General features: G+C 48.0%; 2 protein-coding genes across 2 annotated transcripts; one reads left to right on the forward strand and one right to left on the reverse strand.

Annotated features, from left to right (window-relative positions):
* Nucleotides 1–2,947: 2,947 nt before the first annotated feature.
* TMEM74B (transmembrane protein 74B) lies at nucleotides 2,948–5,100 on the reverse strand. The gene is made up of 2 exons (XM_069802056.1): nucleotides 5,039–5,100; nucleotides 2,948–4,608 (listed from the first exon to the last, which is right to left on the reverse strand). Exon 2 carries the CDS (start codon nucleotides 4,591–4,593, stop codon nucleotides 4,108–4,110), a length of 486 nt encoding a protein of 161 aa, XP_069658157.1. The 5' UTR covers nucleotides 4,594–4,608; nucleotides 5,039–5,100; the 3' UTR covers nucleotides 2,948–4,107.
* On the forward strand, nucleotides 4,513–25,689 carry RAD21L1 (RAD21 cohesin complex component like 1). Its single transcript, XM_069802069.1, has 16 exons — nucleotides 4,513–4,622; nucleotides 5,931–6,260; nucleotides 7,046–9,791; nucleotides 10,683–10,904; nucleotides 12,486–12,615; nucleotides 13,952–14,051; nucleotides 15,546–15,652; nucleotides 16,047–16,232; nucleotides 16,850–16,951; nucleotides 17,917–18,030; nucleotides 19,061–19,290; nucleotides 20,681–20,783; nucleotides 21,602–21,741; nucleotides 22,463–22,552; nucleotides 23,277–23,354; nucleotides 24,586–25,689. Exons 4-16 carry the CDS (start codon nucleotides 10,761–10,763, stop codon nucleotides 24,772–24,774), a joined length of 1,713 nt encoding a protein of 570 aa, XP_069658170.1. The 5' UTR covers nucleotides 4,513–4,622; nucleotides 5,931–6,260; nucleotides 7,046–9,791; nucleotides 10,683–10,760; the 3' UTR covers nucleotides 24,775–25,689.
* Nucleotides 25,690–25,842: the final 153 nt, after the last annotated feature.

A 25,842-nucleotide genomic window follows, 5' to 3' on the forward strand; every position in this document is an offset into this window, starting at 1 on the left:
GGGGCAACCTGAGCCCATCCATAGCTTTGCCACAGGAGAAAGGAGCCCCCGACCTTGTTGCATGGGGTTGAGAGACGGAGGGTGCTCGGGGAGAGGAAAGGGCTTTGGCCTTATCAGGGGGGCCCCCCTCTGCGGGAGGCGGCTGCTTTCTGTGCCTGAATTAATCATGTTCTGCAACCTTTCAGGAAGGAGAGACGCAGCCGGCTTTGATGGGGCTAATTAAAGGGAGCCAGCGCTGGGAGAGGCTGCGTCGGGTCCTGATAAACAATCTTTTGTCTGCAGCGCTCAACTCCAGCGGGTGCACGGTGCTGTGCAGCTGGGGGAGCAGGTGGGAGAGGAGAGGGGTTTCAAAGAGGGCGAGTGCCCGGCATGGAGCCGTGCCCGCTGCAGGCCCATGCCTGACCCTCGAGGCTCTCGGGGCTGTGCTGTCTGCTCTCGGGAGAAGGGGTAAAAGGAGGCAAGGACCCCCCTCTGGCAGCCGGACACAGACCCCATTCCCCAAGCACGGTTGGGGGGCAGCCGCCCCTGCTGTGGGCTCATACCACGCCGAGCATGGCGGCTGCAAGGGCCGGGTCTCCCACCAGCAAGAGGGACAGTCCAGGCCCCCCGCCACGTGTCACCGGCACGGCTGCTGCTAACCTAAGCGACGGAAAGCATTAACATGCAAGGGAGCACAGCGAGCAACACACCTCAAGTTAATTTTATGGGGAGGCCGTGAAGAGCGGCTGGGGCTGGTGTGTGAGGTCTTGGCACAGGCACAGCCCTCCCTCCTCCCACAGCACCAGCGAGGTGCTTCCATGTCATGTTTGAAGAAAGACGCTGGATTATTGGTAATGGCTTGAGATCCCCAGAGAGTCCTTCAGGCCATCTGCCAGCCTGCCCAGCCCAGCAGCACCTGCCCCGCACGCTCCCAAAGGCAGAGCCCCCGATGCTGCTAATTACCCTGCAGACGATGCTCAGTCCCCGGGATCCCATGTACTGGGAACGCAAGTGTATTGCACCAACAGGAAAACAAAGCAGCCCCTGTTCTACGGGACTGGGAAAGGCATGCCGGGCCATTCCCTCTTTGCTCACCCCTGGCACAAGCGGAGACCTCTGTGCTGAGCAGGGGGTTGAGGACACGCTGCCTGCCCTTGCACCATATAGTCCATGGCCTGGTGCAGTGGCATTGCCAGAAGGAAGCCAACCTCGTGCCCTGCCCGGCACCTCTCGCTGTAGCTGTGCTGCCCATCCCTGTGGCGTCGGGGCAACCTGCCCGGGGTGCGGCTGTGCAAAGCTTGAGGCAGCTGCTGTTGTCCCCAGCTTTGCAGCAAGGCAGCAAGGCCTGGGTGGGCATCTGCTGCCTGCCATGCTGCCCTCGGTGCCCCCCATTCAGCAGGACCCTTGCCCTCACCACTGGGCACGGTGCCGCCTGCTCCTCCCCAGTGCCCGTCCCGCACCTCCCCGCTGCCTCCAGTAAAACTGCCTCCGGCAAAACCGGCTTCTCCCGTGGAAACTGAAGGGGATCCAGAAATGGCACATAGGGGTGAAAAGCTCTCCCATCGGGCTGGTTTCACTGCACCTCCAGGAGATGGGGTGGGGGAACTTTTTTCTGGGGTATCTCAAAGCTGCCTCCAACCCACCCAGCAGCACCTAATTCCATAGGTGGGTGAAGCCCCCAGACCCTCCTGTGCTGAGTGGCCGGTGACCCTCATCCCACCCGGGCTGTGTGGTGTCAGCCCCCCTTTTCCAGCCAGATTTTTCTCACCACCCTGGAATATTTTTGATTGCTTCCTAAATACACCCCTGCATATTAACCATCGCAGGTCAGCGCCTCAAGCTGGCTGTGCTGCTCTTCCCCAACACCTGCCGGGAACGATGAAGGGATAGCCAGGCTGATGCAGGGAGGAACCATGGGCCAGCCGGCTGCAGCATGGAGCAGAGTGGCTCCAGGGCTGCCAGCAGCTCCACGTGCCCCCGCTGCAGCCACCTTCCACCTCAGCCCGGGAGTCTCTGTACAAAAACATTTCCCAGCCCTGAAGCTCTTGATGGGGGAGCTTCTTTAATGGCACTCCTTCCTTGCTGCACTTCGTTCACTTTAAATGTATTTATCTCAATTGAGAGGCTTTCCCCCAGTCCTGCAGGTCCTCAAGGGACAGACCAGCAATGCACTGACAAAACAACGATGGCCCCTTCGCATAGAATCTCTTGAGCAGCTTTATGCCCTAACCCACAGGAATATTTCTCACACCCACATAAAGCAGGTGCCTAGCAGATGTAACCTCCAACCAGGCTCAGCCTTTCATCCTAGAGAGACCTCTTCCACGTTATTTAAAATGACAAAAATTGATGAGGATGATTTCTCCCTCTAATGGGTTTATTTTCTAATCCAGGCTCGCAGGAGCAGCGCTGAGAGTTGCGGGAGGGACTTCTGCCTTTCCCAGGGGAGTCTCCTTGCGAACACCCAGGGCTCCCCCAGCAGACCCTGCACAAGAGCCTTCCTCTCCTTCCTCCCCTTCCTCCTGCGGTGTGTCCCCCCTGCCCCAGGATCAGCCCCTCCGTGACAGCCATGATAGCATTTACTCTCCCTGCCCTGCTTGGGCCCTTCATTTGACCCTGCAGGCTCTGCTCGCAGCCGTTCACCCCAGGGATGTGGGGAGAGGCGATGCCTGTTTGGGGAACAGTGGAGCACAGCCGCCCATTTTGCCCCAAGCATGGTTTAATCCCAGGGAAAGGTGCCAGGGTGCCAGAGCTGCGGGCATGAGGCCATCTGCCGGGACCCTAAAATAAATATGGAGTGTGGATGGGTGACGTGGTGATGGAGAGAGGGATGTGTGGCCCTTTGCAGCAACAGGATGAACCGGCTGCAAAGCGCTAGAAATGAAAACATAGGGCAGAGGATGCTGTGCCCAGCATCCGAGGGGGACACTGGAAGCCCTGAAACAAAACCTGACCCAGGCAATCACACTGCGTGTAAAAATGACTTTTATCTTGTGTCAGGCTGTCTGGCGAGATTTGTCTCTGCCTGGAAACATTTGAAGCGAGTAATTTATGGGATGGATTAAAACCTGGTGGCAGTTCATGACAAGCATCACCTTTTGTGGGTCTGCATTTTCCTATGGGATAATTATTTCCCTTTCTCAGCATCCTGCTCATACCGATTTTTCTTTCCACAGAACATTGTGCTTTAATGATGCTTCATGTTTAATTCCCGAGATGCAATTTTACCTTCACGCCGCAGACAATGGCCCTTGCAATGAGCACAAAGGCTCGCATGCGGGCACCCCGGCGGGCAGAGCTGCCTGTCTAACATGGGAACAGAAGAACCACATCATTTCGAGGCGTTGGGAATTGTCCTCTCTCCTCCAGACAGAGCACCATGATTTTTGAGGAGGCCATTCTGGGGTTGCTGGTGGGAGTGGGATGCTCAGCACGGTGTGGGCGTCTGTCCGGCCTTCATCCCGCTCTCCGGAGTGGGGCTGGTGGGGTGCAAGGGCTGGGGGGCAGCGGGGGGCTGGACCCCGCTGCACGGCCGGTGGTCACGCTCGCTGTCTCCTTCTCTTCTGCCCAGAGCGGTGCAAGCGCCAACTCTACACCACAGAGTTTTACAAGAAACTATTGCTAAAAAAGGTCACTGATGGCAGAAAATGAGAAACTCCATCCCAAAGAGGAGCAGCCGGCCCCAGGCCCTGGCTGCCGGGAAGGAGCCGGCTGCGGCGGGGAGCTCGGTCTTGTGTCCAGCCGAGGCTGCGTCCAGCCACGACACGGAAATCCCACGGGCGTCTCGAAGGTGCCATTGCCCCGATGCTGGCGGGCAGGACCCCATCCAGGAAGGTGCCGGGGAGGCGAGCAGGGCATCCGAAGGCTGTGCTGCCGTGATGCTGGTGGTGGGGAACAGCCCGAACAGAAGCCGTGCAGTCCGGCGGGGCATCCCAAAGCCGCATCGCTCCGGTGCTGGCAGACGGACCCCCATCCGTGAAGCGTCCGGGAAGGTGAGGCAGGTGGCCGAAGGCTGCCGGGCGAAGCTTCCTCGGACGGCATCGGTGTCGGGGCGCGGCGAGGGGACCTCCGCTTCTGCCGACGGCGTGGGGTCCCCAGGGCAGCCCGGGGTCCCCGGGACGTGCGGGGCTAGGAGCCCGGCCCCTCGGGGGGCTGGGACGGGGGGCTGAGCTGGTTCTCCAGCAGCGCCCGCGTCCCCTCGGCCGACACCCTCCGCATCCTCAGGCGTACCGAGCCGTAGGTACCACCGGTGCGGCGGGCGGCCCGGGCGCGGCGACGGGCGGCGGCGGCGGCCAGCAGCAGGGCGGCGAGCAGTAGCCCGCCCAGGGCCAGCAACGCCAACCCGGCTACGGTGCAGCGATCGAGGCGGGCGCGGAGCCGAGCCGCCCGCGCCTCCAACCGCTCCATCTGCCTCGCCGGTACCGCCGGGTCGGGACGAGCCGCCCGCGGCACGGCCCCCGCCAGCACCACCAGTGCCGCCCCGCTCAACGCGCAACCCAGCGCCAGCGCCAGCCCCGGGCCCGCACCGGGACCCGCCGGGCCGCCCCCGCCCGCCGCCGCCGCCGCCGCCGCCTCGCCCGGGCTCCGCAGCTCCGCCGCCCGCGGGGACGCCATGGAGCCGCCGCCGGCCTGCGGGGCCAGAGGTGAGCGACGGACCCGCACCGGGATGCTCTTCCCCCACTCCCGGAGCCGCTTCCCCGGACCGGGCTGCCGACCCCCCCACCCGCCCCGACCCCGAGGTCCGCGAACCGGGTTGCTCCTTCGCCCGGAATCCCGCTTACCCGAACCCCGGAGCTGGGTCCCCGCACCGGGCTGTCCCCCCCTTCCCCGGACCCCGGTCGCCGCACCGGGCTGCTCCCTTATCCCCGGACCAGGCACCTGCCTCCCCGAACCGGGCTGACAGCCCCCCCCCGGCCCCCTCGGAGACCCGTGTCCCTGTGACCCCGCCGGGCTGCCCCTCCCGGACCCCGTTTCCCCGGCCGGGCTCTCCCCTCCCGTACCCCCGGAGCGCACCCAACCTCCGCGGTCCCCGCACCCAGCCCCTCCCCGCTCCCCGCACCGGGTTGGGGCCCCGGTCCCCACGCCGGGCTCCGCTCCCTCTTCTCCGGTCCCGCCTCCGTCTGCCCGCCCCGCCGGTGCCCGCACCGAGCTGCTTCCCCCCCCCCCCAAAAAAAAACCCCGCACCGGGCTGCCTACCCCCGCCGCGTCCCCGGTTCCCCGGGCCGGTGCCGGTGCCGGTGCAGCCGCGGCGGCGGGCGGTGGGTGCCCCGAGCTGCCGGCCCCGCCGGTGCACACACACACACACACACACACACGCACGCACACACGCCCGGTTGCACACCGGCACCGTCTGTGCACGCCCCGCCTGCAACAGGGGACCCTCTGTGCACCCCCTGACAGCACCCACACCTTCTGTGGGTACCCCGGGGTTGGGGAGGTGGAAGGGGGGGTGGCTGCGTGGGAAGGGGCATGGGTGGAGACGACAGAGCAGCACGGTGGGTTTTGCACGGGGGAGAGTGGGGGTCATGCCCGGGGGACGTGCCCATGGGGTGCTGGCTGGGCACCCCACAACCAGCCGTCCCCCGTTGGGGACTCGGGGCAGAGCTGGGCTGGGGACGCCGGGACTGCATCCCGAGTCCCTGCAGCTCCCAGCCCGGAACGCAGCAGGGAGAGCTCCAGCCTGGCCGGCTGCCTGCCGCCTGCCGAGAGCCCCCGTAAGGCCCAAGCCTGTCCCCAAATCCCCAGGGAAACGGTCAGGGCTTGACCTGGGTTTGGGCCAGGCACGAGATGCTCCAGCCTGGGACAGAAGAGTCCGTGATGGTGCTCACTGCCCAGAGCCATTCCCCCAGCCGGGCTTGCCCCCGCGGCCACAGTCCCACCACAGTCCCGCGGCACAGAGCCCCCCCCTTCACCCCCACCTTTCACCGTGCTATTTATTCCATTTTTCACAGAGCACTTGTGTTAGCACCCGCACTCTGCTTCTCCCTGACCTGAAGCTGGATCCGGGCCTGAGCCCCGGCAGTGACCTGCTGGCAGCAGCACGCTTTTATCTCGTTTGTTAATAAGACGTGTGCTATTTCCGTGTCTGGAGCGGTGCCTGGAGATGGGGTTGTGGACGTAAATCCTGAGCGATAGCGGGTGGGCTGCTGAAAGCTGCCGGGAAGATTTGTCCATCACATTGCCATTCCCTTCAGCACATTCACATGCCTCCGGCATCTTCACAAGCTCACCCGCGATCGCACCAGGTGATGCGCCGATGCTGCTGCCACTGCTGGTACTGGGTGAGCTCGCAGCGCCGGGACTGCGGGGATGCGTGGCCGGTGCCCTGACCCCCCACCCTGTGCCCTGCACCCTGGTCCCCCCACACAGCGAGTCCTTCTGCAGCCGTGTTGGGCTCCACGCGACCCACGGTGCCGGGATGTTTTCCAGCGTGGGGACAGCAGATGGGAATCTCTTACCGCCCGTTTTATGACACAGGCAGGGACTTTGTCTGAAGTCTTTGTCAAATACAGCTAAAACTGATCAAAGGGGTTCAGAGAGTTTAGGGGGGGTGCACACACCAAAAAAAGAGGCGCATTTGTAATTTCTGAGGGAGCCAGGCTGAGGGCTGGACAGGCTCAGCACCCTTCCAGGCACTGGTGCTGGCACAGTCCCGGCAAGGCCAGCTTGGCTTGTGCCACTGTTGCTCAATGATGGGTGACAACATTATCCTTCCTTGAACATCTCCCCCATTAACCTCTGTTAAAAATTAACCTCTGGATAATTTTTAGCCATTTTCTCACTATTTTTTTAAATTTTCCTCCAGCGTGCCCTGGGAAGGTTTTCTGTCTATTTTAATTATTTGTTTAGCTCAGCAAAATGGGTTTGCAGGTTCCCTGCATTCCCGGCTGCAACGCACTCACATAGTGGCCGATGCTGACTGGCACTGCCCGAAAACGGTTCCAGCCCGTGGTGCCTCCAGTCACCAAGCTGCAGCAGGGCTGGGGGCTGTGGGGTGGGCTGGGGTCTCCCATCACCTTTTGCTGTGTCAGGGGCAGGGATACACATGATTTTATTATTTTTTAAGTTTGCAGTGGAGGTTGTGCGTGCTGTGACCCGCCCGCTCGCTGCTCCCGTGCACTGTGTCAAAACGCAGAGGCTTCCCAGCACAGCGTCCCTGGGGACGCATCCAGAAGTGGGCCAAGAAAGAAGCAGAATTAAAAATAAATGTAAGTGCATCCTGACACGTTAACCACATTTAGAGAGGCTTTAGTACCAACCCACTCCGCAGGAAGGCAGAAGATGCTTGGAGACAAGTAGGTCACGGGACACAGATTGTCCCGAATCAGCAGGAAAAGATGGATCTGGAGCAGGCGGGCACATCCCTGTGAACAGACGGGCAGGCAGGAGCAGGGCCGGGAGGAGAATGCGCCAGCACCGGGGACTGCTGCCTCTAGCATCGCCAAATTCCCTGGGAAAACCAGAAACGCCGCCGGTCTGCTCCTGAGCAGAGCCATGGTTGTTTTGGAGCACCCAAGCCCTGCGGCTGACGATGCACCTGGGGTGCCCAGGGTGCCGAGGCTGGGACCCCCGCAAGACTGGGGATTTGGGGGGCAGAGGCAGAACCACTCGTGCTGCAGCTCCTGTCTGCCTTCATACGCGGAGAGGGATGAGCCTGCGAGCACAGAGGCAGCCGGTATGGCTCTGCCATGCTGTGCTCTGCCATGGAATCAGGATGCTGTGCCACCTGGGGGGCTGCTCCTGCACCCCCCAGTCCGCAGAGATGCTCGAGAAGACACCTGCAATGGATGAGGTGGAGGGACGCATCCTGCACACGTTGCTGCTTTCGCTCTGCTGCCCCTGGGTCCCGCAGCCTTTGCTGGATGGGAGCTGGGAGATGGCCTCGGGCCTTTGGAGGGCTGGAGGGCGTAGGGTGGGTTGCCCAAAAGCCTTCCCCAGCCCTATCCCGAGCTGGCTGAGCGTGGGGCTGGGGGCTGGCAAGGGCCACTCCATCCCCGGGCACTGGCATCAAGGGAAGGGGAGGAGAGATGGAGACAGCCAAGATTTATGCTGCCAGTGCAGGAGCGAAGAGAGGAGGGAGACAGCCAAGGTCAGAGACAGCGCTGCCAAAATTCACAATGAATCTGCAGGAGCGCTGGAGGGGAGAGACTGAGGGCTTGGAAAGAAATGGAAAGAGGAGGGAGGGAGGGAGCCTGGGAGAAGGAGCAGGGTGAGGGAGCAGGACGGGGCTGCCGGAGATGGGAACATGCCACCGCTCGGCCAAAATGGTTAAACGGGGATGAGAGGGACAGCAAAGGGGAGCCCCAGGCCAGCAGAGGAGAGAGCAGGAGCAGGAATGCGAGGGACTCAGAAGGGCTGTGGACATGGCTCTGTCCCTCCAGGTCCCTCCAACACAGCCCCGTACAGCACAGCCCAGTTCTGGGGTGTGCACGGCTGCTGCAGCTGCCCAGTGCCCGCTGGCAGTGCTGACCCCAATCCAGCCCCGCCACAGAGGTGAATTTTCAATCCTGCCTCCTTAGTATTCACAGCATCCCACGGCAGAGCGAACGCCTGCAGCCAGCATGGCTCAAGGTGACTCGGAGGTCAGGGGAAAAGCAGCCGGGCAATTCGGGAGCCAGCTGCCAGCTCCACACCGGCGGGGAGATCCAGCAGTTTGTGAGAACCAGAGATGCCTGGCACATCGCGGCCTCCCCTCCCGGCACTGCCGGTCCCTGCGTGCCATGGACGCAGCACCCCGGTGCTCCCCATGCACGTGGTGATCCACACGCAGTGCCGGCTGCCCGTGGGGTTTCTGATCCTGCAAACTGCCGCCGGGAGCTGTTGTCACCAGCGGGGCAGGCAGGGCTGGCTCTGCACCCCCGGGTTGGAAGTCAGCGTTGGAACTAGGAAGGGCTGGAGCTGGCACAGCCGGGCACGGGTGCAAGTCGTTTCCCTCTCGCAGGGTGCAGCGTGCCCGCGCAGGCTCTGTACCCATGCAGGGACAGTGGACACCTGCTTCGGGGCTCGTGGGGGGCTCCTCCAGGTCCACATTGGGGATGCATCGCTCCAAGGGCCTTTTATAGCAGAACCCCCTCTCCTTCTGCAAACAGCCACGTCTGAGCCCCAGCCCAGGGTGCCAGCTCTGCCTAAAGGCAACTGAAGGGATGGAGCCCTGCCTTCCACTAAAACCAGCTGTAGAGCCGTGCTGGGAAGAGGCTCAAAACTTTCCTGGTGATAATTGAGATCTAATTATGTTCAGCTAACACCAGGCCACCCGGGAGATGGGGAAAACCACAGGTGCCTTGTGATATGGCAACAGCTGATGCACTGGGCTGTGGCTCGGCAGCACCAGGAAACTCGCTGTGCTCTGCCTGAATATAAAGCAAAGCATGGAAAGCATGAAGTGGAGAGCTGGTAGATTTTTTTTTTTTTCCTTTCTGGCTAGTGATATGTAAGTGTGCAAGCATACTGCCTTTTCCTCTTGGTGGTGGTGGTGGTGGTGGCGGCTGTGGCTGACGCAGGTGGGTGGCTGCACTCCTTTACCCTTATCCCTCTGCACAGAGATCGGATCTGAAGCTCTTTTTGGTTTTTTTGGTTGGTTTTGTTTTTTTTTTTTTTTCCTTCTGCAAATTGCCTTTACCCAGATGGTTTTATCAAACATGCTCCAAGCCACGCAGGACCTGCTCACCTGCAGAGAAAGCGATGGGGTGGTGCTTCCCAAGCAGGCTTTTAAAATGTCAAGGGCGAAAGAGGTTGGGAGGAGGAGAAAAGAAGAAGAAAGAAGAAGAAGAGAGCTGGGGAGGTGCTTTCCATTCACAGGAACCTAACATGAGGTGAGCAGCGTCATGCTCCTGGAGGTGCGTGCATGCTCCCCGTCAGCCCCAGGAAGGAATGGGGATTGATTTATACCAGCAGACCCCTGCCTGGGAGCCCGCTGGGAATCGCCTGCCCTGCAGCCACAAGCTCACCGGGCTCTGCAGACCCCCCCTCAGAAGCCCGCCAAATCCCTTCACGGGCCGTGGCCAAAAGCCGCCGCGCTGCCCCCGCATTCCCTCCCCGCCCGCTCCGGACAGCGAAGGGCTTCTCCGGCGGACCCCGAGGGGCTGCCGGCCGGCCCCGAGGACAAGGAGCCGGCCCCCGAGAGGGGCAGCGCGGCCCGGGACCCCCCTGCTCTCCCTGCGGCAGCAGCTCCAGCCGCCCCGGGGGGGGGGGCAGCGGGCCGGTGCTCAGCGCGAGCTCCCGCCGCAGTACCTGACGGCGGGCGGGGGGGGCGGTGTCCGCAGGCACAGCTCTCCCGCCCCGTTACTGGCCCTCGGGCCCCGCCAAGTCCCTCTGTCCCCTCAAGGCCAGCTAAATCCCCCTCCGGTCCCCTCAGTGCCTGGCTGGGTGCCCTCGTCTCCTCAGGGCCCTGCTAAATCTCCCTCCGTTTCCTCAGCGCCTGGCTGCGTCCCTCTGTTCCTTCAGGATCCCGCTAAATCTGCTCCCCCCCCAATTCCCTCAGGACCCACCTGGGTCCCCCATCCCCTCATGCCCCACTAAATCCCCCTTGTCCCCTCAGCGCCCAGCTGTGTCACCCCATCCCCTCAGGTCCCGCTAAATCCCCCCCATCCCCTCAGCGCCTGGCTGGCTCCCCCCCCATCCCCTCAGACCTCGCTAAATCCCCCCCCGTCCCCTCAGCATCCAACTGGGTCCCGCTAAATCCCTCTTCCCGCTTTGTGCCCCAGGACCCTTCTCCCGTTGGAAAGGGGAACAGCCCAGCGAGGTGGCAGCAGGGTTGGCCTGTGAGCCTCGGCCCAGGCGCCATGTTCTACATGCATTTGCTGATCAACAAGCGCGGGCCGTTGGCCAAAATATGGCTTGCTGCCCACTGGCAGAAGAAGCTCACCAAAGCTCATATATTTGAGTGCAATTTAGAGACTACCGTTGAAAAGATCATCTCTCCAAAGGTATGCTATTAAATGAGAAGGTGTCTTCTGGTAAGTTCAGGGCTAGAGGCCTTCATCTTCAGTAGGGAGCAGGACTGTTGCTATCATGGAGACTCGCTTAGCTGGACAAATTTGTGGCTGTTTCAAAACCAGTATGAGGTAAATTCCTAATCTGATTTTAATTCAGTTCTCACTCGGTTAAAGTCTCCATCCCGTTAAATGACAGTTATGCAAGTATTTTACTTGCTGTTTTACACCTGGAGATCTGTGGCATAAATTTATGTACAGTGTAAGCCAGCGTTACCACAATTTATTCAAATCTGTTTTTCCACACATGGATAGAGCTCCAGGGAGTGCTGAGTGGGCACTGCTGGCCAAGGGGTCACGGTACCTGGGTTTGAGTGGCTCGTGAGGCAACACGAGCCCATCAGTGTGGTGTGGTAGCCCTGGTCTTTCTTCAGAGACTTTGAGTTGATATTGTTCAATGTAATTTGGGAAATGCTGGTATTTGAGGAAATTGTCTCAAAAAGGTTGAAAAGTCAGCTGCTTAACCAAAGTCAGGGACTAAGAAAACTGCCGTGAAGTTGTACCCAGACCACTTGAAGAGAATACTTTTGCTGATCTTAAAATAAATAACTTTTGACATATTGTAACCATCCTTCCACTTTCAGTGGACTTCTTCCAGGTCCCCCATTATAAGCTGTTAAATATTTAATTAAGCATACGTAGTGCTTATGAGGGACTCTGGATGAAGAAGTCCCAGAGGCTGAAGTCCTCTGCATGTCACAGATAAGGTATGATTCAAGCAAGCACAAATGCAGGCAGTCAAGTACCCATGACTCAGTCCTTGGCCTCTCTGTTGCAACTTCATCCCAGGGAGCAGTGAGGAACGTTTTGCACTGTCACTTATTGATGGTTCGGTGATCCAAGGCTTCCGGCTGGTGCAAGCAGATTTTTTATTTATTTATTTCTTCCTCTGTGAAAATACCTGCTTGATGTTTGGTAGCCTGAATTTCATTGTCTGTCTTGGTTATGATTAACTGAGTGTTTTTAAAATGATCTTGATATCATCTGGAAGTCTTTCCCAAGAGGTACTAGTTAAGTACCCTCTACTTTCCCTTGCATGCTGTCCTGTCTAGCATCAGCATGCCCAGCCTTGAGTGTGCTTGGTGCAGGAAGACTTTGCATAAATAAAGGCATAGTTATGGCCTTTGTTTGCATGAATAAGGGCATAGCTGGTGTCTGCTCAGTTAAATAACCAAAGTGTCAAAGACTAGGGTATGCGCAGCTACTTTCTGTTTCAGGATGTGTTACACTGTTCATTGGTAATAAGCTGAGGTGTTTTAGATAAAGTAAGAGCATCAGTTCAGGACTTGCACTTTGGCATGACAATGTTTAGGAACAGAAGCAACTAGAAGTTCCTAGCTCTGAAAATTCATTTCTGTTTATGATCCTCTATATCAGTACAAAGCCCTGTTGAATTTTGTAGAGCTCTGTACTGGTGTATGTTACTGGAACTCTGTTGCTACTGTGTAATATTTTCATTTTAATGTTTTTTGCCAAAAATACTAACTCCTGAACAATTTTTTTAAATCATCAAAGTTTACAATAGCTCTGCGAACCTCTGGACACTTACTCCTAGGAGTGGTGCGGATTTACCACAGAAAAGCAAAGTACCTCTTGGCAGACTGTAGTGAAGCTTTGACAAAAATGAAGACAGCCTTTCGCCCAGGTATGTGGAGAATTCTGCATTTTTCCATCTGTGTCCTTTACAGCTTTAATTTTAAAAGTTAATTATGGGTATTTATGTTAAATACACGTTATTGATGCCAAAGGAAATTGAACATACTACTGCCTAATGCTGATGTTTAGTCTGGCTTAATTTAACGCCATTTCAGGTCCTTGACTCCTTTAAAAGAAGCAGTATCTTAAGTGGTTGTGCAAGAAGATGCTTGATTTCAGCCTCTGTTGCTAGATAATTAATTTTAATTTCTGATGACACCAACAACATGTCTAACTGTGTTAGTGCCAGATCTGACTGTGGTTTGAGGTCTAGCCACGTAGCCAGCAAAAAGGGAGCAGAGATGACTGGACCCTTTTCCAATGAACGGGGCTGTATGTTTGTCATACTTGGGTCACAAATGGGGAGGCACTGTTGCCTAAAAAAAGGCTAAGAACAGGGCAGCAGCATCTATTGCCAGCGCTAACGTGCTTTGTGACCTGGTCTGTTTGCAGAATAGCAGATACCTACCATACATTATTCTCAAGGATACGATCATGATTAGTTAGTTAATATTTGTAAACATTTGGAAGTCTCTATGAGAAACACAATAAGTACACAGTACTATCTACTTTGAATAGATACTATAGTAGCTTATAGAGGACTGCACAGCGCAAGAACAATGGTCACAACTACAGCAATGGAGACACCAACTAGGTATAAGGAGGGAAAAACTCTCAGTGGAAGCAGTAAAATGCAAAAACAGACTGTCCGGGGATGCTATGGAATCTCCATCAGTAGAAATAGTCAAAAGTGATCTGACTTAGAAATTAACTGTTTTGAGCAAAAGGTTGGATTAGATGACCTTCAGAAATCCCTTCTCGCCTGAATTGTTCCAGGATTCTCCGATTACCAAGTATTTGCAGTCTCACTTCATAATTATTTGATGCTGGAGAATAGTGTTATACAGACACTGGAGAGAAAAAGAAAACACAGTAATTCATTTGAAGTGGTGTGAAAGACTCTAGGCTAAATGTCAGCTGTGAGAATCTTTCAGGGACTTAAAGCAGCTGTTCATAAACCAAATGTATGTACAGTACTGCAGGTCCAGTAGCAGCAGACTCTTCTGTATCTGTCTGTAAAAAATATGGCTTCTAAAATATACATAAACTGAGGATTTTAATTCCACTTTGGAATCCTGGTGACAAAGTGCCTAAGCTTTACCCTTCTGTTATTTAGAATGGCAGCAGACCTTCCTGACAGGTTTATAGTCTTACTATACGTACTTGGGAGAACATTACTTTTATTTTATTGATACTTATTTTGTTATGTTGTCCATTTCTTTTAGGACTTGTTGACCTTCCAGAAGAGAACTTTGAGGCTGCTTATCAGACCATTACATTACCTGAAGAATTTCATGATTTTGAAATGCCACTACCTGATTTAAAGTAAATGCTTCCCTAGTTTTTATTAATAATTTTAGTATTTTCAGAAGTAAGAGATATCCTTGCTGTTATCCGATCAAGACTTGGATGGAATTGTTTTCATTTGATAACTGAATTCTCCTAAATTCTGAGTCAGCTTTACAAGGCTGTCGCAGGAATTGTGCTTTTGTAGAGTTCCTCAGAGTCCATTAAAACAACAGACTTTTACAATGAAATAGTGTATTGAACTTAGACTTCAGGATTTTAAATTGTCTGAGTGAAGCCTGCAAACAACTTTCTGACCTCAAGAGAAGATATAGAAGTTAGTATAAATCCTGTTGTAAGACCAAGGAAGCTCTGGCTAGTAACCTCACACTGTTGTGCTGTTCCATTGTGTAACCGCATTTAATTTGTGCTTCATTGCTCTTTGCGGCTGGGGTATTTTATCAGCAGTAGTCAGCTTGGCTCCCGATGAAAAGCCAGCATATTTCTTGGCTTTTCTGACACGCATCAGCATTAATGTACAAAACCTGCTACAAAGCAGGAGGCCAAGACATGTTTCTGATGGCTCTAATGCCCCCAAAGGTCCAGGATAACAGGTTTCCACTGAGGCTTCCTCTGTATCTCATCATAAATACAGTTTGATGGGACCTGTAAGTGTTTAGTATTTTGTAAGTACAGCTGTGATGTAATACTATTTATTCAAGTACCTCAGTGTGCTAACTCTAAAGTGTGCCTCTTCTGCATACCCAAAGAGTCTGTGTGGCTTGATTTACAGATGATGGTGTTACACTAATTAGATGCCATCTATGTGACGAGCACCTGTTAGATAGCAGGGCTTGGATGTGAACGAACTTGCGTAAGCCCAAGTTTAGTGACAAAACCAGAGTGGAGAAATACAAAATATGGAGAGGAGGATGGGTGCTTCCCTTGTCCTTATAAACATGTCTGCTGCCTCTTCACGGGGTTGCTTTCTGAGTATACATCTGGATCATTTGTTCATGGAGTTCCAGGTGTGGGGAGTATTTTGAAGTTGAGTTAGCTAAATGCCTTCCCCTCCCGCGTGGACCTCTCCCTAGCTACGGGGCCGTTAATGGCTATTGCAGACTCAGTCTTTGCTGTACAACATACATTGGAGATTGCATAGAAACTTTGGCTAGCAAAGAAGGCGGCTGCCTACTTGCTTAGAGGTATCAATTTTAATAAACATATAACACCTGTTTTCCATATGCTTATTTTTAGCTTTTAGAGGAAAATCAAAGCAGTGAATTTTATCAATAAAACCTTAAATGACTTGAATGCAACTAGCTTTGGGAAACAGTTGTTCTCTCTCCATAGAAGGATCAGCTAGGGTACTTCCAATGCCATAGAAAACAGAAGCTATCTTTGGGGGATTTATGATAAAACATCAGGATTGAAGACTGTTTAGAGACAAGTTTTCACTAAATGGTGAATTCCAGCTAAATGGTCAATGGGTTTCAGTTCACCCTATATTTTGTATAATGTTTTTTTCATCAGTGCCATTGATGTTGCTGAACATTTTACCTTGAATCAGAGCAGAGCTGAAGACATCACACTTACAGAGGATTACGAAAGCAATATACTTCTCTGTGATAGAAACTTTGGTGAGAGAAGTTGAGAAATTAGAAATATTCCGTAAGGAAAAGTGTGTTTTATGCAAAATTTTGTACAGTCTGAGTCCTTTCCACATGTGGAAAAGCTATTATTAAAAGTGCATTTGTTTCACACTTGTGCTGATTGGCCTGTCATACTGTCTTATGCTTAAATTTTTGTGTAAGTACTCTGCCTAAGTAATATAATATGATATCGGAGACTGAGAATCAAACCCAACATTTTCTGCTTTTTACTGAATTAGCTAAAATTGTTTACAGTTTATTCCATTTGAGGTATGGGATATTGTACAATCTTTTAAAAATTATTTGAGAAATTAGGAAATGGATAAATATGCATTTAAAAAATTACTGCAGATGAAACATCAGAAATTCTGTGTTTATTCAGATGAAGAACCAGATGCACTAAGAAGACAGAGCTTCTTTGATGGCAGCATCTTAACAAGCAGTAACAGTCTTGTGGCTGATCACAACTCTGCGAGTGTGAATGGAGACAAGTCTGCACTGCGTGAAGATACTTACTGTTTTGAGCATGACTGTTTTGGAGATGAGGAGGATGCTGCAGATATGATTGGTAGGGTTTGCCACTGATAAACAGAATTAGTTTCTTTCCAAATATTTTTATTCTTGCAGGAAAACAAACAAGACAGCATGAAAGTGATTGTTTTCAGCCATAAATTCTGTATTTGTTGTTTTCATACTTCATTATTTTCTACTTGTCACTAAATCTATGATCACTTAAACATTGCCAAGGAAAATTGTTTTAAAGGATACATTTCAGTTTTTTAGAATTAAAGGCATTCAATTTATATTTAATGTTTAACAGTTTAATTTATATTTTCAAAGGTAAAACACTGCAGCATTTTTATCCTTATTTTGTAATAACAAAGGCAGCAAAGTAGCTTCTACATCTTTATGGTTTAGAGTATTTACATAAACCTTTATAGATTTATACCTTTTAAACAATGCTAATATCATACTTCTCAAAGAAAGGATGGAAATCAAAATTAAGACTAGTGTTCTCCTTTTTGTACTGTTGAAGACAGCTGTACTGTTGACAGCCATCTGTGGAAGCTGAGCTTTTTTTTGTTTGCAGAAAATTAACCTTCCATAAGTAACATTAGGCTGTATCAGGCTAATATTTCATGACTAAGTGTTAGAATGATTAAAACCATGCATTTTGTATTGAAGAAATCCTGTTGAGGGATGAGCAAAATGACCTAGAAAAAGACATTCTCGATATGGAGGAAGAACGTCCTTTGTCACAAGATCTGCCAGAGAACAGCACAGCCAGTGAGTTTGCAGTGTCCACTCTGTCTTACTCACATGAACCCTCTGTTCCTGTATTAATGCCTGAAGTTACTCACATTCAGCTTTGTATAATATCCCTTGCCTTTTTCCTTTGTTTGTTTATTTTGCTTTTTTCTGATATGCTTCATCCACCACTTTAGGTATAATTTAATTTGACCTAGAAATTCCAGATTTGTAACTTGACATTGCTTAGAAACACTTTTACATGACATCCTGTTGGATATGCTGTTGATCCACCCTGCGGCTCAGACAGTGTGATATGCTTTTGTAGGGGAAAGGAAACTGAGTAAGGGTATGCTGTAACTTTGAACTTCACCTGTGAGTATTTCTGGCTTCGTATTTCAGTGACAAATGACACTTCAGTAGTTCATAAAGGTGTTAGTCTTCTTTTGGTTTGATATTGATGAAAGAAATTAATTTTTGAAGAGTTTCTGTGGAATTTTTTTTTCTTTTTAAATATCTTAAATTCTTATACCCCCATCACACTGTTAGTTAACTGAGAATTTTCGAACAGCTTTAAAGGGGAAGGAGTGGCACTTGCCACTTCTTGCACTAGTGCTGGTGCTACCTGTTCCTTTTATGTTGCCAGAAATGTCCACACTGCCATGCAGTTGCATGGAACTGGAAAGAGATATGTATTGAAACACTTTTCCCCCTAAAACCACTTTTTGTCAGGTGGGTTTTCCCCCAGAGCAGTTCTTCAGTGTGTTCCACCACCCCGTCATACAGGTTCTGGTGTCAGCAAAGGGAAGCATGTGGTGCAGAGTATGGGCAGCAGCAGTGCCATTTATTACTGGTTAAAGTGATTGTGAGATTATAGACAAAATAATTGTTTTCTAATTCTGATCTTTTTTGTCTGACATCATTCTATGTCACGAGATTGAGAAATTATTCCATCTTGTAGTTTATTTTTTTTTATTTGGGTTATTTGCTGTGTTTTCTTATAGTTGAGTCCAACTGTGCAGACGCCACCATTGAGGAAGTCAGTCATCTAAGGAATGAAACAATACTTTTGTTGAATGAAGAAGAAGGATTTGTGCTTGAGCCAGTTGATGATACAGGTCAGAACTTGACCGGTTTCTTGCTGAATGTTTGTGTTAACTAGGTTTGGTTTTTCTTGTTAGTGAAAATATTTGCAAAACAGATTATTCTCACTTTTGATTTCATCTGCTCCTGCTGTCAGAGTTCTGTTTTAAGGTAACCATTATACAAAACCAGTATCAGGTTATTCATCTGATCTGCCCAAATCTCTGCTTACAGTTTCTTCCACATACCAGACCAAGTTTCGTTGTTCTGCAGTTTTGCTAGCAGCACAAGCCTGGTCTGTTCGTGAGTGTTCCTGAAGTTTCAGCTGAAGAACTTTTATCGCTAGTGACACATCAGTGATTTTTATGTGTAAAATAACCATCTTAAAACTTCCAGGCCTTTGTAAAATTATGTTTTGTGAACTTGTAACTTTAATAAGATCCAAAAAGAAAAATGTTTCATTTCTTCTGTGGGTAAATCTAAACATCACCTATCACATTGGTGGCTGTTTGCAAATAGAAAAGTTCATGTTGACACTAATATTTAGAATACTGGAATTTTCCAGCCTGCCAAAATAATATTCAGGAAATTATGGATATATAACCAATCTGTGTCTGTCTTTTGTGTTTACTACGTACATCTTAATCAAATTGCTAAAGGATTAAACAGACAAATAGAGATATTAATTACGAGGTGATGAAACCTGTTGAGTACATCAGCAGTTCTTGGAACAATTAACTTCCTGATGGATTAAAGATAGCTTATTCAGCCTTGTTAGTATATCATGTGTTCTCATTAAGTCCTCATGTTCCTGGTTCTTTAGTACAATAGTCATATGTCTTCCGTAATTAAACATATGTGAATTTCCTGTACAAGAATACAAGGAGTATACTTTGTGAAAACTTCTGGAGAAATGGCCCATGCACTTGTACTTAGATTTTCAGGTCTGTGCTATGTTTCAAGAGGTCAGCAGCCTGTCTGTTTGATTCACAGTGCTATTTTTTTGTGCTTTTTTGTGTGAATAGACCTTATTAGACTTTTTTTTTAAATACTTGCTCTATTTAGCTGTCACCCAGAGGAAAAAAAAGAAAAGAAAGAGGAAATTGCTTGTGGATGTAGAGAAAGAACTCAGCTGCAACACTATATACAACCAACTTAAAAACTGCGCAGACATCCTTGCTACGTTAGACCTTGCACCCCCAACAAAAAAAACAATGATGTGGAAGAAATCAGGAGGTGTGGATAAACTCCTGTTCCATGCCACACAGCCTGTGGTTCATGCTGAGCTGCAAATGGTAAAGATCCATGCCTTGTAGGTTTTTAGGCCACTGTATAGATTAAGGGACTGTTGCACATCTAGGATCTAACTGTGAGAGATTTTGCAGACTTGGTTTTATGTGAACTCCTAGCAAACTGCAGGTGCGTAGCATCATTGGAAGTATTGTTCTGCAGTACAGTTCAGTTGGGTACCTGATGATTAGTTGCATGCTCACCACTAATTCTTTCATCAGAAAGACCATCTATAGTGCTCACAGCTTTAATCTCCAGCACTCCAACAACAAGTAAAAAATGATGAAGAAACTCGAGAGCTGATGTTTCATTTCACATACTGGCACCTGACTGATTGTACAGTAATATGCAACTTTTTAGATTTCTGTCAATTTCTTTTCTACTTTCTACTGTGTTTTATTATTTTCTGTTTTATTTCTGCTCTGTAATCAATATAAGACCACATCTCTCTTCTATGTTTATTTTAAAGGTAGATAAGGCTCAAACATTATTATTATAATATTGTTAATGGCTTTGGAAAGATGGTATACCAATTTGTTTTGTACTTTCCTGATTGGAGATTAAACTTCCAGCTGGAGAGCAGTCAGGGACTTGCCTTTCAGAGGACCAAGAGGTTCCTGGTCACGCTGTCACTTTGCCTGGAAGGGTGGGCCAGACCACCCTTTCCTGTGCTGTGGACCTTGCTGCTCTTTTTGCACAAGAAAGACATACTTGTTACATGGAAATACGATCTATCGAAGCCTCTCATGTCCCCATGTAATAACTCACAGATCATTCAAAAAAGTTCTAAGTTTAGAGCTGATGATAAGATAAAGAAGAGATCAATGTGTATACAAGGTGATATGGAAAGATATGGTGTAAGCTACGAGAGGCAGCCTTATGTTAATTGCACTGTTTCTTCTGTTGTGTAGCGTGGAGAGATCTGGGAGGCAGGGTCTCCAGGCAAACAGCTCTCTGCAGGTTCGTTACAGCAGCACAGCTTCACCTCTTAGAGTCGAGGTGCAGAATTACAAGTTGTTCTTTATGAGGATGAAAAATACTCACACAGCAGTACACGGAGAGAGAAATCCACACACAGATAACTGCAGATGTTTGTTTCTTTCATCCTTCCTTACTGGCTGGCTTCGAGGAAAAACAATCCAAGCTGTTCCTAAGACATTTCTTCATGGAGTTCACTGCCAAAGTTGAAGCTGCAGAAGGCTATTACTTAAAAAAAAAAAAAAAAAAAAAAAAAAAAAAAAAAAATTGCAGATTTTCAGAATGACCTAATTAAAATATCTAAATTCTGAGTTGCAGTATTTAATATACAGTTCATATTCATGTCTTTGTGTTGATGTTTGCAAATAATCTGACATGATATTTTGAAAGCAAACAAATAAAAACAATTTTTTTCAGTTGTTTGCAAAATGCTTCAAGAGTCACAGATTTAAGATGAGAAGAAATGGAATACAGAGGGAATCTGAAACGGAAGAAACAAGAAAAGAACAAGATACCACAGGTAATATTTTAATCCTGTTGTTGCAGAATTAGCTGTTAGAAAATTTTTTCTATTTTACATAATGTTGGAGAGACATGTGCACAGTCTTTGTGTGCAGTATTCTATAAATCAAAGGTCAAAAAAGTTAAATGTTAAGGAAATTGGCTGGTAATTATTTAAAACATAAAAACAAAAAAACCTTTTTTAAGTACTATGCTGTTCGTTTGTTCCTTAGATTAGAAATTAAATGCAAGTAGTCTTCTTCCTTGTGGCATAAGGAAGTATTTTTGGTTTTACCTTTTGGTTTCTCTAATTGTCTACCAAACTGCAGATTCATTGGCTTTTTTTGTTTGGTGTTTTTTTTTTTTTTTTTTAAAAAAAAGCTTCCCACTAATTCTGAGTTTAATCAAACCATTCTCTAAATTTCCAAATTCATGTAAATAACTTCTATTTGTATCTAGAAGATTGTGTTTTGGTTAATATCAAGCAAGAAGAAATGTTCAATTTTAGATCTTCTGAGAAGGTGATGTATCTGCTTTCATTCCTTTGCTCTGCTAGAAATATGGTCTGTATGTTTGCCTTGGAAGTTAATCAAGAAAACCACCTCCTGCAAGCCCATAAAGGTCACGTTTTAGAAAAGGAAAAACTCTCTTGGAAGGTTGTTCTTCCATGGTCCTGTTGGGAATGATATTTATTCTATATTTACTCATTCTGTCTTACTTTCAAAGATTTCTAACTGGGGTGTGATTTTGTTTTTAATGCGTTTTTTTTGTTGTTTTTTTTTAAGGACAGCAATTCACAGTAATTTCCTCTTAAACCTTGTTTTTTTATTAATACAGAGATGCTGATAGTAGAAGAGTCAAGTTACCTGCAGGAGTCAGCTCATTCAGAGACTGAGAGAAAAATTAGAAATGATTTGTTTATGTTGACATCACAGAATAACAGAAATGAAACTGATGATAACTGCGGTGAAGCTATAGTGAGCAGTTTCCATAACTTTTAGAGACCTAAATGTATTTATTGGTTTCATTTAATGCTAAGGTTCCATTTAAAAAACATTAAGAAATTACTAATATATACTTGAAAAGGGTGCTAGAAACAGCTGATACAGCATCAAGTAGCTTGTGTTATGAAAGTTTATTTATAAGCACTTTGGTAGACTCTCAGAATGAATAAATGATTAATTAAAATGTCTATTAATCAATCTAGATTATAATCTAATCACTAAGTATAAATGAAACCTTAATATGAAATATAACCTCTTTGTACAAAAGAGAGAAATATAATCATCTTTATAAAGGATAAAACTTATCTTTTGTGTTTCATATTGAGGAGATACTTAAGCAACAACAAATTATCTATTTCTGCCATCTTTATTTAGGCTAATGTGAAAGGGCATTCTTTAGAGAATATGAGGCTCATTGAAGCTGAAAAAGAATGACAAAATTGGACCTAATGGCAGCAGCAGAAAATGTAGGGTCTGTGCCTGAACTGAGCCCATAGGTGTAGATCCAACTGTAGGATAAATACTACAGCAAGGTCCTTTCATATGTGAGAAAAGACGTGGTACAAATAGCAACTATGAAATCATTTTGGAAAACATTTATTATAATAAATTCTTTGAGCAGAATTATGTAATCAAGAATTACATTGTATGCATAAATTGTAATGCCTATTGATTGCCCTTTCTGTTCTAACAGCAGGACGGAATGGCTTTCTCTGAGAGCTCCTCACTGGAGACCAATTCACTGGGCCACAAAGCTGAAACACAGCAAGCTGAGTTAACAAATGTATGTGTACTCAAAACTGACAACTCTTGACTTATTTCAAAGAGAACTGTCTTCTTTCTCAGAAACATTAAAAAAAAAAAAGGTGATGGCATCACGAACTTATGGTGAATTTTGGTGTACTAACATTGTCTTTAGTACATATTTTGCCAGTCAAAAACTTTAAAGCTTGGTAATCGGGGATATGTGTATTCCAACATTCAAAGGTTACAGTCTGTGAGGGAAACAGCTCCTTATTTAGTGATTGTGCTTCCTGTAAGAAGGAAACAGTTTCTGAACTTACTGGCTATGAGGATACTCAGATGCTCTGAAACAAGGGCAGTCTTCTCCTCTTGACTTCAGAGGTTAAGCCCAAAATCTAAAGTCAAATTTCTGAACATCCTTTTTGATCCAATACAAATACTGTCAGAATCCCAGTGACGCAGAACAGTATCTTGTTGTGAAGCTGCCTCCCCAAGGCTGACTGGGACCACTTCCATAGTACCCAACATGTTGTTGCACCCGATCTGTCTCTTTGTAGCGGAAAGAACGTGGTTTGCATTCTTTTATCTGTTTCACAAAGCCTAGTATGACCGCAGAGGTGTCAAAGGTCCCAGATATCCTGAGTATGGCTATCAAGATGTCCAGCTCCAGTTGGATTTTCAATTAGCCTAGAACTCTTGTCCTTTTTATCATCATGGTGTGTGACTTTTTACACATGCTGTCTAACTTTCTGTTCTATTTCAAGGAACTAAAAAGGAACACGAAAGACAGTGAAGAAATAAGGTGGAACAAAAGAACTCTTCAGTTATTAAAAACTTTACAGGTACCAGTGCTGGATTTTGTAATTAGATGCCAAAACCAGGTGTTGATTTCAGTTGGACTATGTCAGAAAATCTCTTACTTTTACTGTTGATTATATTGCTGCCCCTCATACACAGCGTGTAACTGCATTTTATGGGGTATTTATGTAGGAAACCAGGATTCTGTGTGCCTGACATGGTGTCTTCTCCCACAGCTGCTGGAATCACTAGCATTTTCTGAACGTTTGCTTCCACAGCAGCGTTTGCTGTAACGCTAAGCCCTTGCTCTCTTCCTTCTATGAGTATGCTCTGGAGTATCTCTACAAAACCCTGTTCCTTACAGGTTGCCAGATCTCAGCTGAGCACTGCAGGCTATCATCATTCGGCTATTCATCTGCTTGAGCTGTTTCTGAGATGAAGGCTAGGGAAATGAGTGAGGGTTATGTTAAAAAGAAAGCTGGTAATGTCTTTTTTTTAAGAGGTTTTAATGCCCCAGTGCTTTCAAGATGCTTGAAATTTAGCAGGGAGCGTAGCCTTTGCATCAGGAAGGCTTATTCTGCTTTTCTTGCAGAAAGCCTTGTACAACTGGTGAAGCTGTAATGTATGATATGATATGCCATATTGACAGGAGCCAGCACAGGCTGCCCTGATGCTGGATGTCCAAACTCTTGGCCTAATGTCTCAGTCCTGTTCCTTCCTTTTTTGCCTGGACTAGCGTTTTGGTGCTGCAGTGTTGGTCTGGTTGGGGGTGGGTAGAAAAAACACAGCAAAAAGTTATTTTCCTTCAGGTCAGTTCTCCTAATCCAGTGTACCGATGTAGCTGAGGGGAGAATGGAGGAAGGCGATGGAGAAATCTGAGTGTGGGCAAGAGGGTTTTCAGGGCTATGCCTGAAATTGACTAGGATATAGCTGGTACTTTGTATCCAAAGAACAGGGGATGCAATGATTTTTATTGTTTTGAATCATGAAACCCATTACAGATGCTCTTCATCGCATGCCTCTACAATGTCATTGAATTCACTGGAACTGCAGGCCTATGTAGATTTTAGTAACATATGTAGGTGCTAGCAATATTATGGCAATAAAATGTTAAGAGCCACTTATATAAATGCAAATGCCAAGGTAAGATCCTGTTCAAGGCATTCAAGCAGAAAATACTCACTCTGAGCAGCACTCTTCAGCTCAGACTTGATGGGATCTGGTTTTACTGGCAGTGAAGCTGACCTGACTCATTTTCTGGTTTCCCTTCTGCAGCACCTGAAGAGATCAGGCGTGCATTCTTTTAGTTTTCGGGAGCTCTGTCGGAAAAACAACCGGAAAGAAGCTGTGGCCAAGTTTTACATCCTTCTTGTTCTGAAGAAGCAGTCAGCTGTTGAGCTCAGTCAGAGTGCTCCCTTTGCTGACATTACAGCCACCCTTGGCCCAATGTTCAATGCTCCCTGACATCACATAGTATTTGGATAAGCTAATAAAAATAAATCTTATTCTAAATTTTTCAGCAAATATATTTCCTTGAAAAATGATTGAATGTCTTGTCAAACTGTTGTAACTGAACAGAGCTCCCTTTCCTTCGTAGCACCTCTCAGCTCTGGCAAGTACCTGGCTTGTGCAGGTGTGCTGCCTTAGTATTGGTTACCCAGGTGTTAACTAGTATGTTTATTTTTAATATATCTGTTTATATGATGAGCAGTTACTTATTCTGTTAATAAAATATATTGCTGAAATGCATATTCTACGTCAGAGACTTACATTATAAGGGATTTTATGAAAGTCCTTAAAAACCTTTCCTAGAGACCAGCTTTGGAGGTTAAATTATTTTTAATGGGGCTTGTGTGTGTTAATTATCTAACACCACCAGTAAGAGAAGTCTGTTAAGCTCTCTCTGTCAAAAAAAATTAGTCTATTTGAAATTATTCCTGTCAAAAAATGTTCAGTATTTGTTATTTTAAGGTCTGGCAAGTTACTGTCTCCAGCATCAGTTTCACATGTTCAGGCAGAGAGAAGTTGCACTATCCTGAGAACAGTCACGTAAGCTTCAGGAGAAATCTTATTCCCTAGAAATCCTGCGATTTTAGATTTCATGGAGCACGTTTACTTAAAGACTAACACATTTATTTATGTGTAGGCCTATTTAAAATCGGATGTTAAACTGAAATATTATTAGTTCTTTGCTTTTTTTAGCTTATTTTGGATACGTTTTAACACTTTTACTGTCATTTTGTAAAGGTTGTGTTTTTCAGTCGCATCAAACCTGCGAGACACAGGAGGGTTGTGTGTGTTCAGCACTCCGGAGTGTTACAGTGCTGTGGATAGGCTGACCTCTCTTAATATGAAATCAATAAAAATCACAACAAGATGTTTCCTTAGCTCATTGGCGTTTGTTCTGAAGGATCAAAACTGGTGGCTGCCTAAGCTGTCCTTTGGGTTCGCCTTTTCGGAGTCAGTGTTTTTGGTGATTTTCTTAAAATTTGAAAGAACGGATGATATTGTCATCCTGGCTTTGCGGGTGTT

Source organism: Haliaeetus albicilla, chromosome 2 (genome assembly GCF_947461875.1).
Source record: "Haliaeetus albicilla chromosome 2, bHalAlb1.1, whole genome shotgun sequence".
Classification (NCBI taxonomy): Eukaryota; Metazoa; Chordata; class Aves; order Accipitriformes; family Accipitridae; genus Haliaeetus; species Haliaeetus albicilla.

Bases quoted from the DNA above. Each gene is read 5' to 3' on its own strand.
- RAD21L1 (XM_069802069.1), top strand. From the start codon at position 10,761: ATGTTCTACATGCATTTGCTGATCAACAAGCGCGGGCCGTTGGCCAAA. The intron at 16,952-17,916 runs GTGAGTTTGCAG...GTTTTCTTATAG, and splicing joins GCCAGAGAACAGCACAGCCA to TTGAGTCCAACTGTGCAGAC. The intron at 18,031-19,060 runs GTCAGAACTTGA...TGCTCTATTTAG, and splicing joins TGAGCCAGTTGATGATACAG to CTGTCACCCAGAGGAAAAAA.
- TMEM74B (XM_069802056.1), bottom strand. From the start codon at position 4,593: ATGGCGTCCCCGCGGGCGGCGGAGCTGCGGAGCCCGGGCGAGGCGGCG.